The sequence below is a fragment of the Chrysemys picta genome, chromosome 4, assembly GCF_011386835.1.
Source record: "Chrysemys picta bellii isolate R12L10 chromosome 4, ASM1138683v2, whole genome shotgun sequence".
Taxonomy (NCBI): Eukaryota; Metazoa; Chordata; order Testudines; family Emydidae; genus Chrysemys; species Chrysemys picta.
The window spans coordinates 61,130,980-61,145,647 of NC_088794.1; the positions used below are offsets into that span (position 1 = coordinate 61,130,980).

At 46.0% G+C, this 14,668-nt stretch overlaps 1 protein-coding gene across 19 annotated transcripts in view; it reads right to left on the bottom strand.

Moving 5' to 3' along the window:
- LZTR1 (leucine zipper like post translational regulator 1) overlaps positions 1-14,668 on the bottom strand; it is a 279,906-nt gene that overhangs the window by 89,968 nt on the left and 175,270 nt on the right. For 18 of the 19 annotated variants that reach the window (XR_010601021.1, XR_010601022.1, XM_065595073.1 and 15 more), the window contains one exon: positions 5,238-5,333. The exons of the other annotated variant lie outside the window; for it this stretch is intronic. Coding sequence is in view for 16 of the 18 variants with exons in the window: in XM_065595073.1 (XP_065451145.1) it covers positions 5,238-5,333 (96 nt within the window). In the remaining 2 variants the exon portion in view is untranslated. The remainder of the gene's footprint in view (positions 1-5,237; positions 5,334-14,668) is intronic. 19 annotated transcript variants of the gene reach the window in all.

Genomic DNA, 14,668 nt, shown 5'->3' on the forward strand with positions numbered 1-14,668 from the left:
CCTTGGTCCACATGGACTTGCGGGGTCTTATCCCTCGGGGCCTCAGACACCGGAGGGGGTTGGGTCATTGATGCCACAGGCCCGTCTGAGGCTCCCGATGCCGAGTGGGCAGGCTGGGAGGGCTAGGTGAACCCCAATGGGTGCTGGGGGTACCACAGGCCCGGCCACGAGGTCTGGGGCCACGGGGCAGGTTTTGCTACCGATGATGCAGGCAGCACCGAGAGCCTGGGAGGCTGCCCCGCCAATTTGGAGCCTTGCTCCATACCAGAGCCATATGCGGAGCGATTGCTACCCAGTGACCCAGATCCACTGGAGAGGTGACCCTGTGCCTGGTGATAATCACGGTCACATCTAGAGCGCCTTTGTGGGGATCTCGGTGACTGGCGGCACTCGGCAGATCTGCGACGGGAAACTGGCAATCTATGCCTCGCGTTTCGAGACCAGTACCGGGACAAGGACCAGGACCGGGACCTGCAGGTATCGTAGGTCAGGCGCCTGGGGGATCTCCCCCAATACGGTGACACCCGTCTCGGGGAACATTGACGGTGCCCACGGCTGCGGTCTTCTGATCGTTCACGGGATCTGTTATGGCTTTCCAGTGACGCAAAGGGCCAGTCCCGACGTTCCTGTCGAGGAGTGCGCATCTCCGTGGGTCTCCGCCAGGTAACCGGCGAAGTCCGCCTCGAATCCCTCTGCTGTTGCCCAAAGTCCGGTGACCGTAGTGGGCTCCAATGCATCTGCCTCCCTAAATCAGAGGCATGACGGCTTCAAGCAGGTGAACAGTGGTGGGACTTCCCCCGCGATGGGGAGCGGTACCGCTGAGGCGAGAGCGGACGGAAAGGTCCCAAGGCAGGCTTACCCAGAGGTCTGGGCACCGCCGGGGCCAGTGTGGCTGGCACTGGGAACATCAGGATTTCCTGCTCAGCTTGGAGTGCTTCAGATGTCAACGGCACCTGAAGCTGATGAAGGCCCGCCTCTGTGTCCGGGCTTCCAGGCAAGGAATGGGTGGGCTGCATCACTCGACGTGAGCTGAGGCCTGACTTCCTGATGGGGGAGATGAGCCGCCCGGTGCGGGTCTTAGCTCGCCCCCAGCCCTGTCCTTCCCCTTGCGGGGAGTAGAAGACAGTTCCCTACCGGCTTTCTTCGACTTCTTGGCTGGGGCCGTAGATGGGGATCGGTGCCGGCTCATCGATGGCACCAGTGGGGTACTACGCACCAATGCCATGGTGCTGGGTGCCAAGTTGGACCTTCGCTCCAGAGCTGGAGTGAGCACCGACTCCATCAAGTGAGTCTGATCTCAAGCTCTTTCTTGGTCCTAGATTTAAAGGACTTGCAGATTCGGCACTTATCACTTATGTGTCCTTCACCAAGGCACCTGAGACAGCTACTATGTGGATTGCTCACGGGCATGGGCCATTTGCAGTGATTGCAGGGCTTGAAGCCTGGGGATCGAGGCATGCCCTGTCCCCTGGCTAAGTCCCCGACCGGACTAACAAAACTCTAACTACTGCTAAGGGCTAACTAACTCAATTACTAATTATGTACACTAACCTTACAAGAACTCTAGTTCATACAAGTGAAGCCTAAGCAACACTAGTAAGAGCAGCGAATGTTCCGTGCACCATCACTGGCCGCAAGAAGGAACTGTGGGGTGGCGCCCCTTACACCACGCCATGCAGGCACCACTCCAGAGAGTGCCAGAGCCTCTCTCCTACAGATACTGCTGAGGGAAAAGCTTCCGGCACCAATGCATGTGGCGAGCGCACACACCTAATGTGGAATGATATGAGTAAGCACTCAAAGAACTAGCTCTTGTTTTCTCCATACCCTGTCCCTTCTTCACCAGGAGTGTGTCAGATTTATCAGATTTTAAAGCAGAAGTCTTAGCTAATGGGGCTGGATCCCAAGCTAGGAGTGCTTCTAGAGCCAGGCAGTTCATGTAGGGAGGTCTGAAGCCGGTCTCATGGATCTGTCCATTAGAAACAGCTGAAGGCAGGTGTCCCTAGATCTCAATGTCCTCTTGGAAGTGGACATACAAACATTCCCAATGACTGTGAAATTCTCTCAAGCAAAACAAACATCTTGTGTGCCCATCATTAACAGGCAGAGCATCCTCAAACAAGGGGAAGTATTTAAATCTGGGGGGCTTACCATTAGCCGTCCCCATACCAGGGAAGGAAAATACATTTTCCTGGTGAAAGGAAACTTATCAGAATTTCACTAACAGTGCCAACAGGCAAACTACCTAATTAACTATATTAACTTAACTAACTGGGAAATAACTGGGAAGTGGGGACACATACACACACACTGTAAGAAAGCCAGCACTGCCTAATAGAATGGACAATGAGCAGCTCTGCCTTGAAGACGGCGAAAGGAACCAAGTGGTGGTTGGCCTGCTCCACCTTTTTGTGCCCTTAGTGCGGGCTACAAAGTCACCCAGGGTATATGTATGGTCATAATGGATGCTGCTGGCCAAAAGACTCCAAACTCAGGTGCACATGCCCCATAAATAGGAACATGGACAAACATTCAAAAGAGAACTTGTGGTTGATCTAGGGCATCTCTCTTAAAAAAAAGACATCCAATCTAGATTTTAAAACTTCATGTGACAAAGACTCTACCACATCTCTAGGTAAGTTGTTCCAATGATTGTTTCCCCTTACTGATAAACAAGTGCTCCTTATTTCCAGTCTGAATTTGTCTAGCATCAGCTTCCAGCTATTGGATCTTGTTTTGTCTTTTTCTGCTAGATTACAGAGCCATCTTCCTGTACAGGGAGATTTCTGATGATACTGTGATCAAGTTGCCTCTTAAAATAATAGATAAAAGATAAATAGGTTGAGCTTCTTCAGCCTTTTATGTTGCACAGGTTTTCAAGACCACAAATCATAGCTGTAGTTCCATTCTGAATTCTTTTTCCCCTCCCAAGATCCTTTTTGAGTTTTGGACACCAGAACTGGACATTATATTTCAGTAATGATCTCACCAACACAGTACACAGAGATTATAACTCCTCCTTACTCAGTATTTCCTTTGTTTACACATCCAAAGATCGCATTAGCCCTCAGAGCCACAGCATTATGCTGGGAACTCATGTTCAATTCATTATCCACCATGACTCCTAAGTGATTTTCTGAGTTACTGCTTTCCAAAATACAGTCTCCATGAATGTGTGACCTATTAAAATGCACCTTGTTTGACTGTACCCAGTTTACTAAGCAATCCAGGTCTCTCTGTAGAACTGACCTGTCCCTATCATTGGCATTTCACCAGTCTCTGTCACTTTACCAGCAATTATTTTATATTTTCATACAGATCATTGATAAAGATATTGAATAGTATTTGCCCCAAAAATGATCCCTGAGGGACACACTAGAAACAACACTAATGGTAATTCCTCATTAACTACTTTGAGATCTATCAGTTAGCCATTTTGTAATCTACTTAACATGTGATACATTGACTGTGTATCAAGCTAACTCCTACACTCCCTTCTCCTGCCTCATATACCCTGGGGGACCTTGCCATGGGCAGAGAGGAAAGGACTGCTGCTCCTTGGCATCTCTTGTCCCGCCCTCACTTCACAGTGTAATGGGCAGCCAGCAGGAGTAGAACAGACTAGAATTTGCTGCTAGCTGCAGAGTTGGTGCAGCAGGTCAGCTTTCTGCCAGTACTGGGGTTCAAAGGAAAGAACCATACAGAGTGGTGGGAGCTGGTTTGTGGAAACTGTGTGAAAGGGAGTTGGGCCTCCCCAGCTATACCTAATGATGACCTTGCAGACAGGATGATTTTAAATGCCTGGGAGGTGATTAGGTACAAGGTGACTGAGGCTATCTCTCCCTCCACCCAGACCTCCTCCCTTCTCTTTTCCCTCTACTAGCTCCAATACTCAGCCTCAATGTCTTCCTGCTCTGCAGTCCCTATCTCTCTATCCCTCTTTGGATGTATGAACTCTCCCCTCCCTTCTATGTCTCCTAGGCTCTTTCCCTACTTCCTGCAGTCTCTTACCCCAACTCTCCTGGGAACCCTCTTCTCTTCCCTCGAGTAATCCTCACTACCGTGTCCCCCTTTGTTAAAATCCCTCCATCACTCCCCTGCAGGTCCTCCTCTTCTCTCTGTCTTCCTTGGAGTCACTCCCAACAGTTCTGGGATCCTCAGGGTCTTTCCCACCTCTCACTGGAATCTCTCCCCAAATTACAAGGGGTTACCTCTTCTTCCCTATGGTATCCCTTCCCAACCCGGGGCCCCAGCCTTTGGTCTCTCTTCCTCTTTTCTCCTTCTCCCTTCAGATCCTCCATCTCCTTTGGGCTCTCTCTGACTTTAACCCTACCTGAAGTCAATTTATCAGCTCTCATCCCCTCATCCATGATCTCAGGCTTTCCCTTCCTTCCCCATTACTCTGCTTTCAGCCCACTGCACCCCTATCATCTTTCTTCCCCCACAGCTTGTAGGTCCTTATGTCCCTTGAGCATCAGCTCCTTCTGCTCCCTTACCTCTGCCCTACCACCCTTTGCCCCCCTCCATAAGCTTCTTTGGCTCCCTTCCCCATGCTCCCCAGACTCCTCCTGCAGTTTTGCCCCTGGTGGACCCCTGCTCTGCATCTGGTTCTCCCTGGTGATGTCTCCAGCAGACAGCAGTGGCACAGGTTGAGTGGAGACTGCTGCCTTGCAGGGGACACAGCCCCACAGCAGCCACTGCTGGCAGAATGGCAGAAGTGCCGAGATTTTCTCTCAACACCCTGTTCGGTGCTGGGAGCTCTGGCTGAGACAGCTATAAATAGCAAGTGAGAAAGCAGCACCCCTTAGTGCCTCCTCTTTGCGACAGGCCTGCTCTAAGCCAGCTTTACACCTTCCTTAATCCTGGGTTGTCTGGGGGCCACTTCGGCTCCACCCAAGTTAAAGCAGCCCCAGGGATGTTCCAACTTGCACCAGCTAAAAAGCCTGATAGGAACCGCTCAGCCAGTACAGGATCAGTGGAGTGCAACACACATCAGCCTCTTTCCATCATGCCCATTGCCTGCCTCAACACACACCCAATGCCCTTTGTTGAGGGAATCCTGCAGACTGGTTAAGCCCAGTCCAAAACTTCTTGCACTGCTCCATTGGCCCTACAAGTCTATATCACATACAGGAAATCTCAGTCTATTTTCAATCTTTTTTATCATTCTTTGTCTGTTGACTAATTGTTTCCAAACTTGGCCAGTTTAAGTAAGATTATTTCTGTGAAATACTTGCCTGTTTCAATCTCTCCCTTGCCTGTATAATTTTCTTCCTTAGCCACTTACAGCGAGCTGTGACAATGGCTGCATGTCCCCGGACTCGGTCTTCCTTCTGTCAGTAATGAGTGTGAAAGCACAACATGTTATAAGTGGATTCACAGATAGCATAATCCTGGAAGACAGTGGGAGTGGAGGGTCCTTCACCCCTTCCAGGTTTGGGTCCAGGGTATGATGATTTTACTTTAACTATTAGAACATACTGTGATAGCAAACAGAGGGCACATTAGTGTCCACTGTACACACCGTGGGCAAAATTCCACCCTCTCTTCCTCCAAAACACTTAGTAAAATTGGTTGAGGAGATTCTTTCATCATAACCCCGAGGAGAAGGGTGATAACTATGTTCAGTGACCATGGGATCTGTCGCCTGTAGTTATATGTGATGCCCAGAGTCTTTTTCTTTTCTAAATAAGAGTAACATTTGTTTGCTGCTGCTCTTAATGTTTGGACCAATTTAACGGCATTCTGTGAATCCTCTGCAAAGGCTTTTATAGGAATGCAGTTTCTGGTCTTTTCAAGTGCTTTTAGTTTTCTGAAAAAGTTATTCTTGAGCTCAGATTTCTCATGCTTGTTCTTAGCCAAAAAGTGAAGTTTTTTTCTTTCAGGTTTGGTCTTTGTTTTAATTATATTGGCGAAGGAACAAAGTTGTTTTTTTTCCCATAATTTAAAACATTTTTCAGATTTTTTATTTCAATAATTAAAAAATGGCTTTTAAGTAACTTGAGGCATGATACTGAAAACTGCTGAGCATTATCTTTCATAAGGTATTGACCTGCTTGGAAGTTGGAGTTCTTAAATATCACTTTTCACAATATAGCTACAGTTATTATATCTATCTTAGGTTTTTACATAGCACTTTCTCTCTCAAAATGGCTCAGTGGGATCCATATTCGTGTCTCAATGACTTACAGATTCTAAGTTTACAGGTTCTCTTCCCCTGACAGTCTGCAAATTTACCTGGAATACTGTACACTTACTGAAGCAGAATCACATTATCTTCCCCATTGATGACCCCTTGTGCTCTAGTTTTGTGGATTAGCTGGCATAGCCACTGTACAAAGTTATTTCTTTTTCAACAAATATGCTGTGAATATGCAAATATCTCTTCTGTGCTGGTCACTGTGGCTATGTCTACATTGCACACCACTTTCGGCAGTGTGTAGTGTACACATAGCTACATGCCACAGTGAAAAGCACACCGCACCCACTCTGTGGTGTGTAGCTAAATGTATCAGTGAAAGGCTCTGGCAGAGGCAAGGCAGCGGGGAAAGGCTCAGCCTCTTCCCACTACCTATCCTCTGCCAGAGCCTTTCCCTGCTACTGGAGCCTTTGTCATGGCCAGGTTGTGGGCATTGTAGGTACTCTGACATCTCAGTAGTGGCAGTGGTTTCCTCAGTGGAGAGATGATCTAAAGTTGGGGTCATCATATTGCTGACAGTCGAGCCCAGGATATCTCACTTTCTCCAAGTAGCTTTATATTGATTCTGAAGAGAGAGGGAGATGGGTATGGGTCCCTGCTGGGGAAGAGGAGCAGTTTTCATCTCAACACTCTGGGTTGTGCTAGAGAGGAATGATTGGAGCCAGTGTAGTGTTGTACCATGTATTCTACTTATGTTATATTAGCAGTACCTTGTGGCCTACACCCAAGTATTAAAAAATAAATAATAATCAGTCCATCTTTTAGCTTCCTTTCCAGCCTTTAGAGAATTAACTTGGTGTGTGTGTGTGTGTGTAAAACAGGGAGAGAGAGAGCTTACTGCTCTCTTACTAGCAGTATATGGGAGGAAGGGACGTTCATGCCCTGTGGCTCTAACTCCTCCCCTGGCTATATAAGGGCAGCGCCGCCCTGACCACCCTCAGTTCCTTTGCACCAAACATCAAAAATACAGACCCCAATACAGAGGGGATGGAGAGTGGTCCAGGGAATACACGTCTGCAGACACTGTGATGCTCTGTATTCAGGGGAACACCCAGCACCCCCATGTTCATCCTTGTAAAATGATTATGTGATATCCAATGCAGAGTTTGTCATGTTGGGTGTCTTCGGAAGGCTCATGATGCACTGAGCATTGTTGTTATAGTGATGTTATAGTAATTGTTGTTACAATAACGTTATAGTAATGTTATAGGTTAGAATTTCACGTATATAGTTATGAGGCTGAAAATGTGTCTTCATGGCTTAAAATAAGCCCAGGCAAAAACTCTTCAAGAGCAGAGAGGCAGTTAACCCCTCATCAGGGCATGTATGGGACAAACCCAGCTCAGCCTGACAGGAACAAAGGATGCAGGCTTAGGCAGCAACAAAAGGATCTGTTGGACTCTCGAGTGAGTCATCGCCCTTCCTTTGATCAGTTTGTGACTGCAATGAGGTAATGCTCACCTGACTCTGGGGGGACAGAGGGCCAAAGCTAAGGGGGAAGAAAGGACATGATAAAAGGGAGAGATGTTTGCCATGCTCCTGCTCTCTCTTCCGCCTCCATCTACAGATATCACCACCAAGTGACTGAAGCACTGATCAAAGGGGAGAGCCTGACTGAAGGGCAACCAGCCAGCCTGTGGTGAGAAACATCTACGTTTGTAAGGGCACTGAAAGTGTTAAGATCAGCTTAGAATGCGTTTTGCTTTTATTTCATTTGACTAAATTTGACTTGTTATGCTTTGACTTATAATCACTTAAAATCTATCTTTATAGTTAATAAATCTGTTTGTTTATTCTACCTGAAGCAGTGCGTTTGGTTTGAAGCATGTCAGAGATTCCGCTTGGGATAACAAGCCTGGTACACATCAATTTCTTTGTTAAATTGACGAACTCATATAAGCTTGCAGCGTCCAGCGGGCATAACTGGACACTGCAAGATGGAAGTTCCTAGGGTTGTGTCTGGGACCGGAGATATTGGCTACTGTCATTCAGTTGCACAATCCAGGAGCAGCTTACATGCCAGAGGCTGTGTGTGAACAGCCCAGGAGTGGGGGTTCTCACAGCAGTGCAAGGTAAGGCTGGCTCCCAGAGTCAAGGATTGGAGTGACCTAGCAGATCACCGATCCAGATAACACAAGAGGGGAACGTAATACCCACATATTGAAGAACAGTTAAAATAAAGGTAAGTACCTATCTTTTCTTCTTCAAGTGGCTGCAGATGTGTATTCCACTTAGATGACTCACCAGCAGTATTCGTAGGAAGTGGGGCTTAGAGTCTACTTAAACAATGTCTGCAGGACTGCCTTCCCAGAGTTTGTCTCTGACCTAGACACAATAGTAATCACATAATGCCTGGTTAAAAGTATGTATAAAAGACCAGGTAACAGCCCTGCAAATGTCCAATGCTGAAAATTGAGGAATGCTAATGATGTTGCTTGGGCCCTCATTGAAAGAGCCAATCTCTGTGAAGGCATGGTCTGAGCTACTTCATATGCTGATGTAATGCAGGAAGTTATCCATCTGGAAATCATTTTCACCGAGACTGCCTGACCCTTCATTCGATCTGCTAGGAGACAAACAGGCGATGCTCAAAAAGGCTTAGTTCTGTCAAGGTCGAACACCCAGCACTGTCTCACATCCAATATGGGAAGTCACTGTTCATTCGCATTCAACTGCAGTTCAGCAAAGAAGACTGGTAAATAAATTACCAAGGGGAGAGATAGCTCAGTGGTGTGAACATTGGCCTGCTAAACCCAGGGATGTGAGTTCAATCCTTGAGAGGGCAACTTAGGACTCTGGGGCAAAAAATCAGTACTTGGTCCTGCTAGTGAAGGCAGCAGGCTGGACTCCATGACCTTTCAGGGTCCCTTCCAGTTCTATGAGATAGGTATATCTTATTATATTATTAATCAGCTGGTTCAGGTGAAACTGTGAAAACACTTCTGGCAAAAATTTTGGACATGGCTATAGAGCCACTTTGTCCTTGAAAATGTGCATGTGCAGAGACTCTGCCATTAAGCCTGTAGCTCGCATACTCTTCTTGCAGATGTTATTGTCACAAGGTAGACTGTCTTCTGGCAAAGGAGGGACAGAGAACAAGTTCCCAGGGCCTTGAATGGAGGACCCATAAAAGCAGCCAGGACAGTATTAAGGCCACACAAGGGAACTGGCTCTTTCCCAGGTGGGTGGAGAAGAATGACTCCCCTTAGAAATCTCACCATCATGAGGTTTAAGAAAACTGTTTTCCCTTAGAAGGGTAAGGTAATACCTTTTATTGGACCAACTTCTGTGGTCAGAGAGACAAGCTTCAAGCTCTGTGTAAGCTCAAAAGCTTGTCTCTCTTGCCAACAGAAGTTGGTCCAATAAGAGATATTACCTCACCCGCTTTGTCTCTCTAATATCCGGGGACCAACATGGCTACAACAACACTGCCTACATTCCCTTGGATGGGCAGATGAAATGCCAAGATCACTCTAAACCATCAACCAATTGGAGCAGAAGACTGAAGGTGTAATAAGTAGTTCAAAACATCCCGAATACAGCCCTACATCATCTGAATTCCTTGAGCAAACGACCAAACTGAAAATTGCTTCCACTAGGCTAAATAAGCCACTGCAATAGAAGGCTTCCTGCTGTTAAGCAACAACCCTTGAACAGCTTCCGAATATAGTTTCTCCTCCCCATCTGACAATGTAGCAAGGCTGAATCAATATACTGAGTAGGTTGGAGAACCAACACTGCCATGGCCAAGCTGAGGCAATGACAATCATTTTGGCCTGATCCAACTTCAACTTGTGGGATCACTGGGATCACAGCCACACCTCAATTGAGGTGGAAGGCTTCAGTTAAGGAGCTTGGACTTAAACTCATTCAAGAGCAAAACTGATGGTACTTCCTGTTGTGTCTCACTGAAAACAAGTTGATAGCCAGGATGCCCCATTCTGTGAAGATGGACCTCAGCACCTTGGATTTCAGAGACCACTTGTGATCCTGGGAGAAATTCCTGCTGAGGTGATCTGCCAAATGATTCTGGACCGCAGAATAAGTGAGCTGCTGAGGGAATGATGCTCTCCCTGATGCAGAAATGCCATAAATGTATTGCCTCCTGATGTAGCTGGTTGGAGCAGGCTCCTCCCTACTTGTTCACATAATACATTGCAGTCATATTGTTGGTGAGCATATGGATTACTGTGCCCTAATGTGATCCTATTCCAACCACAAGCCTTGAACTTTCAATGCTCCCAAATGCACTCCCCAACTTATTGTAGAGGAATCGATGACTACTCTTCTAGCCAGTGGAGAACAGGTAAAGCAAACACCCTGGCACACATTGTTCTGTTCACCACTGTAATGAGTCTACTATCTCCGGAGACACTTGAACAAGCCTGTCCAATGACTGGCAACTTGGGCAATAGACAAACCTCAACCATGACTGAAAAGGACAAATGCAATCTTGCTTCAAACATTCGCATGGGAGAAAGGCCCTCAAACTTGTAGGGTCCCAATGAACTTGATTTTTTGAGTTGGATTCAAGGTTAACATTGGTGTGTTCCGTATCAATCCCTATCAATTGAAGTGGTCCAGTGTGACGTGAACATGACTGAAGACTTGTTCCTTGGATCTGCCTCTCACCAGCCAATTGTCTAAGTACAATAAGACATGAACTCCAAAAGACTGCTGTCATCATCATGCATTTGGTAAAGATGTACGGGGCTGATGATAGGCCAAAGAAGAGAACCATGTACTGACAGTGTTGACCAGTAAAGAGAAATCTGCTGAACTTCTTGTAACCTGGGAAGATAGCCATTTGGAAATAATCATCCTAGAGATCGAAAGCAGCAAATCACTCATCGCAATTCAGTGCAGGAAGAATAGTAGCAAGGGTAACCGCATTAAATTTGATGTATTTGATGTACCTGGTGAAATGGCGGAGATTGGACTTGGGGATCAGGAAGTACCAGTAGAAGAAACTCTTTCCAACAAACCTCCTGTAGAATACCCAGAGCACACAGAGTTTGGACCTACTGCAAAAATAGCGACTCATGAGATGGGTCCCTGAAAAGGGGAGAGGTGGGAGGGTGGCGATGGACAGAAATTGCATGGCATCACCTGATCCTACAGTTCTTAGGACCCATCTTTCTAACATTATTGCTTCCCAAACACTGTAGAAGCAAGACAGCCTGTCTTTGAATCGATGGGAATAGGATGTTCACAAGTGATCTGCTGCTCTGTAGCCTATAGAGCTAATGTTATTATTTATTTTATTTAGCAGTAACACAAGGAACCTACAGGCCTGTCTCTTGTAAGATACTTGCTTCAGCAGTTAGCATAAGATCTGAGGCCTATGAAATTTGGCACAGATAAATGGTCACCCCTAAGTTTTGGAAAACTGGGAATGGAGGATTTAAGGGGGAAGTTTGTACATAACGATGCCAGGCAATCACAGGAATATGAACTAACACCAGATTTTGGATATTTTAGGATAGGAACAGCTGCAGATGTCTGATCACAGGAGTGCCATGGCAATGAACTGACATCTATGATAATAAGTTGAGATCGTTAATATACTAACATATAGGAGCAGGACAACCCAACTTTAGTAGGGTGAGGAAATACAAATAATAAAGAGGGGAGAACCCCCTATTGAATATGCATTAGGCATACTGGCATCAGCATAACATATCATAAAAATTGTATTCCAGCCTGTGTGCTTGAGGAGGGAACAGGGCCAGCTCCAGGCACCAGCGGAGGAAGCACGTGCCTGGGGCGGCACATGCTAAGGGGTGGCATTCCATCCATTCTTGGGGTGGCACAGTCCGGGCGGCTTTTTTTTTTTTTTTTTTTTTGCTTTGGCAGTTCGGGTGCTTGGGGCAGCAAAAATGGTAGAGCCGGCCCTGGGAGGGAAAGATGTAACCCTAGGAGGTGCCGGGATGATGGCCACTGGCGATGGTGATGAGGAAGATGATGGTGATGAAGATAAGGGCTAACATTTCAGGTTGTTCTGCAAGGGATGGTGTAAGTGTGCGGATGTTTAGATGTACATTCTGTATCTCTACCTAAGAGTGTTTGTGACTTTGCTAAATGCATTAATAAAACTATTGCAAATACAGAAAGATTCCTAAAGTGTGACCATGCACACTGGGGTTCCCACTGAACAGTGATTTTAATAATATTGGGCCTGATCTTGGGACAAGAACCTGTCAAACCTCGAAGTGATAACTGGGAATTCTTAAGTAATCAATATAATTAATACAAAATCATAGATTAGGCAACAGCCCTTGATAAGCAAGTCAAACAGATTGCCTGCCCAAAGATAGAGGAGGACAGGCTGATTGTATAAAACTAGATCCAGATCTTCTCTTTCTGGAGTAATCTTGATGATGTGGCTGATAAGGTGTCTGTCTGAAGTGACCCTATGTGCCCTTTAATGTCTGCTGGCTGTCAGGGCCAAGTCATGGGTAGGCTGCGTTCACTGGTCAGCTGCTAAATTGTAGTTAGGAGATGAGTTTGGCATGAGCCAGGTCAGAATGCCAGGAAGTCAGGGTCAGGAACCAACTTGCAGGCAGATTGCAGGATCAGGGTCAAGCGGGGTCAGAATATCAGAAAGTCAGAGTCAGGCACAAGTTGCAGATGGCAGGTGAATAGCAGAGTTGGGGTTAGAAACACAGAATCATAGAACCATAGGGTTAGAAGGGACCACAAAGATCATCTGTAACCCCCTACCAAGATGCAGGATATACTGTGTCTAAACCATCCAAGACAGATGGCTATCCAGCCTCTTTTTGAAAACCTCCAGTGAAGAAGATTCCACAATCTCCCTAGGCAGTCTGTTCCATTGTCCTACTGTTCTTAGAGGTAGGAAGTTTTCCCTGAGATTCAATCTAAATCTGCTATGCTCTAGTTTGAACCCATTGCCTCTTGTCCTGCTTTCTATGGCAAGAGAGAATAATTTTTCTCCATCTTTTTTATGGCAGCCTTTCAAGTATTTGAAGACTGCTATGATGTCCCCCCTCAATTTGCTCTTTTCCAAACTAAACATGCCCAGTTCCTTCAGCCTTTGCTCATATGGCTTGCATTTCATTCCTTTGATCATTCTTGTCGATTGCCTCTGGGTCCTTTCCAGTTTCTCTACATCCTTTCTGTACAGTGGTGAACTAAATTGGGCACAGTACTCCAGCTGAGGCCTAATCAGTGCCAAGTAGAGAGGTACTATCACCTCCCAGGACTTGCATGCTATGCCTCTGTTAATGCAATAGTTTAATTGTAAATAGTAATTTACTTTTTTTGCAACAGTGTTGTGATGTATATGTTTTAAAACACTATAGGCCATATGGGCCTAGTATAAATGCTGTATGTTTGATATGAGTACATGAGTTGCATGCTGGCAGCTAAAGCAAGAATTCAAGGATATGAGTGGTCAAGAATTGTCTGTGCAAAAACAAATTTTAAGTCCATGGGGGATATGAAGAATTAGCAGAGAAGGGAATAACACCAGCTGTGCAGTTATGCAAGAACTGGGGGAAATGGAACGTCTTAGATTATAGTGGCCTGCCCAGAACTGTTTGCCTGGAGTGACGGGTGAAAGTCTTCATAAACAGAAACAAAGCTGATGATGCGAAGAACTGGTCTATAAATAATTGCCTGACATATCTGAAATTTGGAGTCAGACATCGATCCAGAGCTCTGAAAAAGAAAAGGTTTGTAACGCCGGCTCCCCACACCTTGTGATCGGACTGAATTTTGACTGGCCATTGGGATTTCATTCTGACCTTCGAACTCTGGTGTAGTATGAAACAGGTGTGAATGTGGAGTGAGTGGGGTTTATATTGTAATCAATAAAAAATGCATTTAGAGTATTATATACCAATACTGTGTCCGGTATCTGCCTGCTCCCCAATCCCGTAGGGAGACCTCTACCAGACTCTTACAGCAACATTGCATTGTTGACTCATGTTGAGCTTGTGATCCATGATAAATCCCAGATCCTTCCCAGCAGTACTGCTGCCAAGCTAGTTATTCCCCATTCTGTATTTGTGCATTTGATTTTTCTTCCCTAAGTGTAGCACCTTACATTTGTCTTTGTTGAATTTCATTTAGTTGTCTAGCCTAGTTCTCCCTTTGAATTTTATTCTATCTTCCAAAGTGTTTGCAATCCCCCCACTAGCATTGTGTCATCTGCAAATTTGATTAGTATGCTCTCTATTCCTACATCCAGGTCATTAATAAAGATGTTAAACACCGGAGCCAGAACAGATCCCGGTGGATCCTCACTTGAGACCGTCTTCTAATCTGACATCATTCCATTAACAGTTTCTCTTTGTTTGTGGTTGTTTAACCAATTATGTATCCACTTAATGGTAGTTCTGTTGAGCCTGCATTTCTGCAGCTTACCTATCAGAATATTATGTGGGACTGTATCAAAAGCCTTGCTGAAGTCCAGGGTCTGGAATGGAAACAGACAGGCAGTCT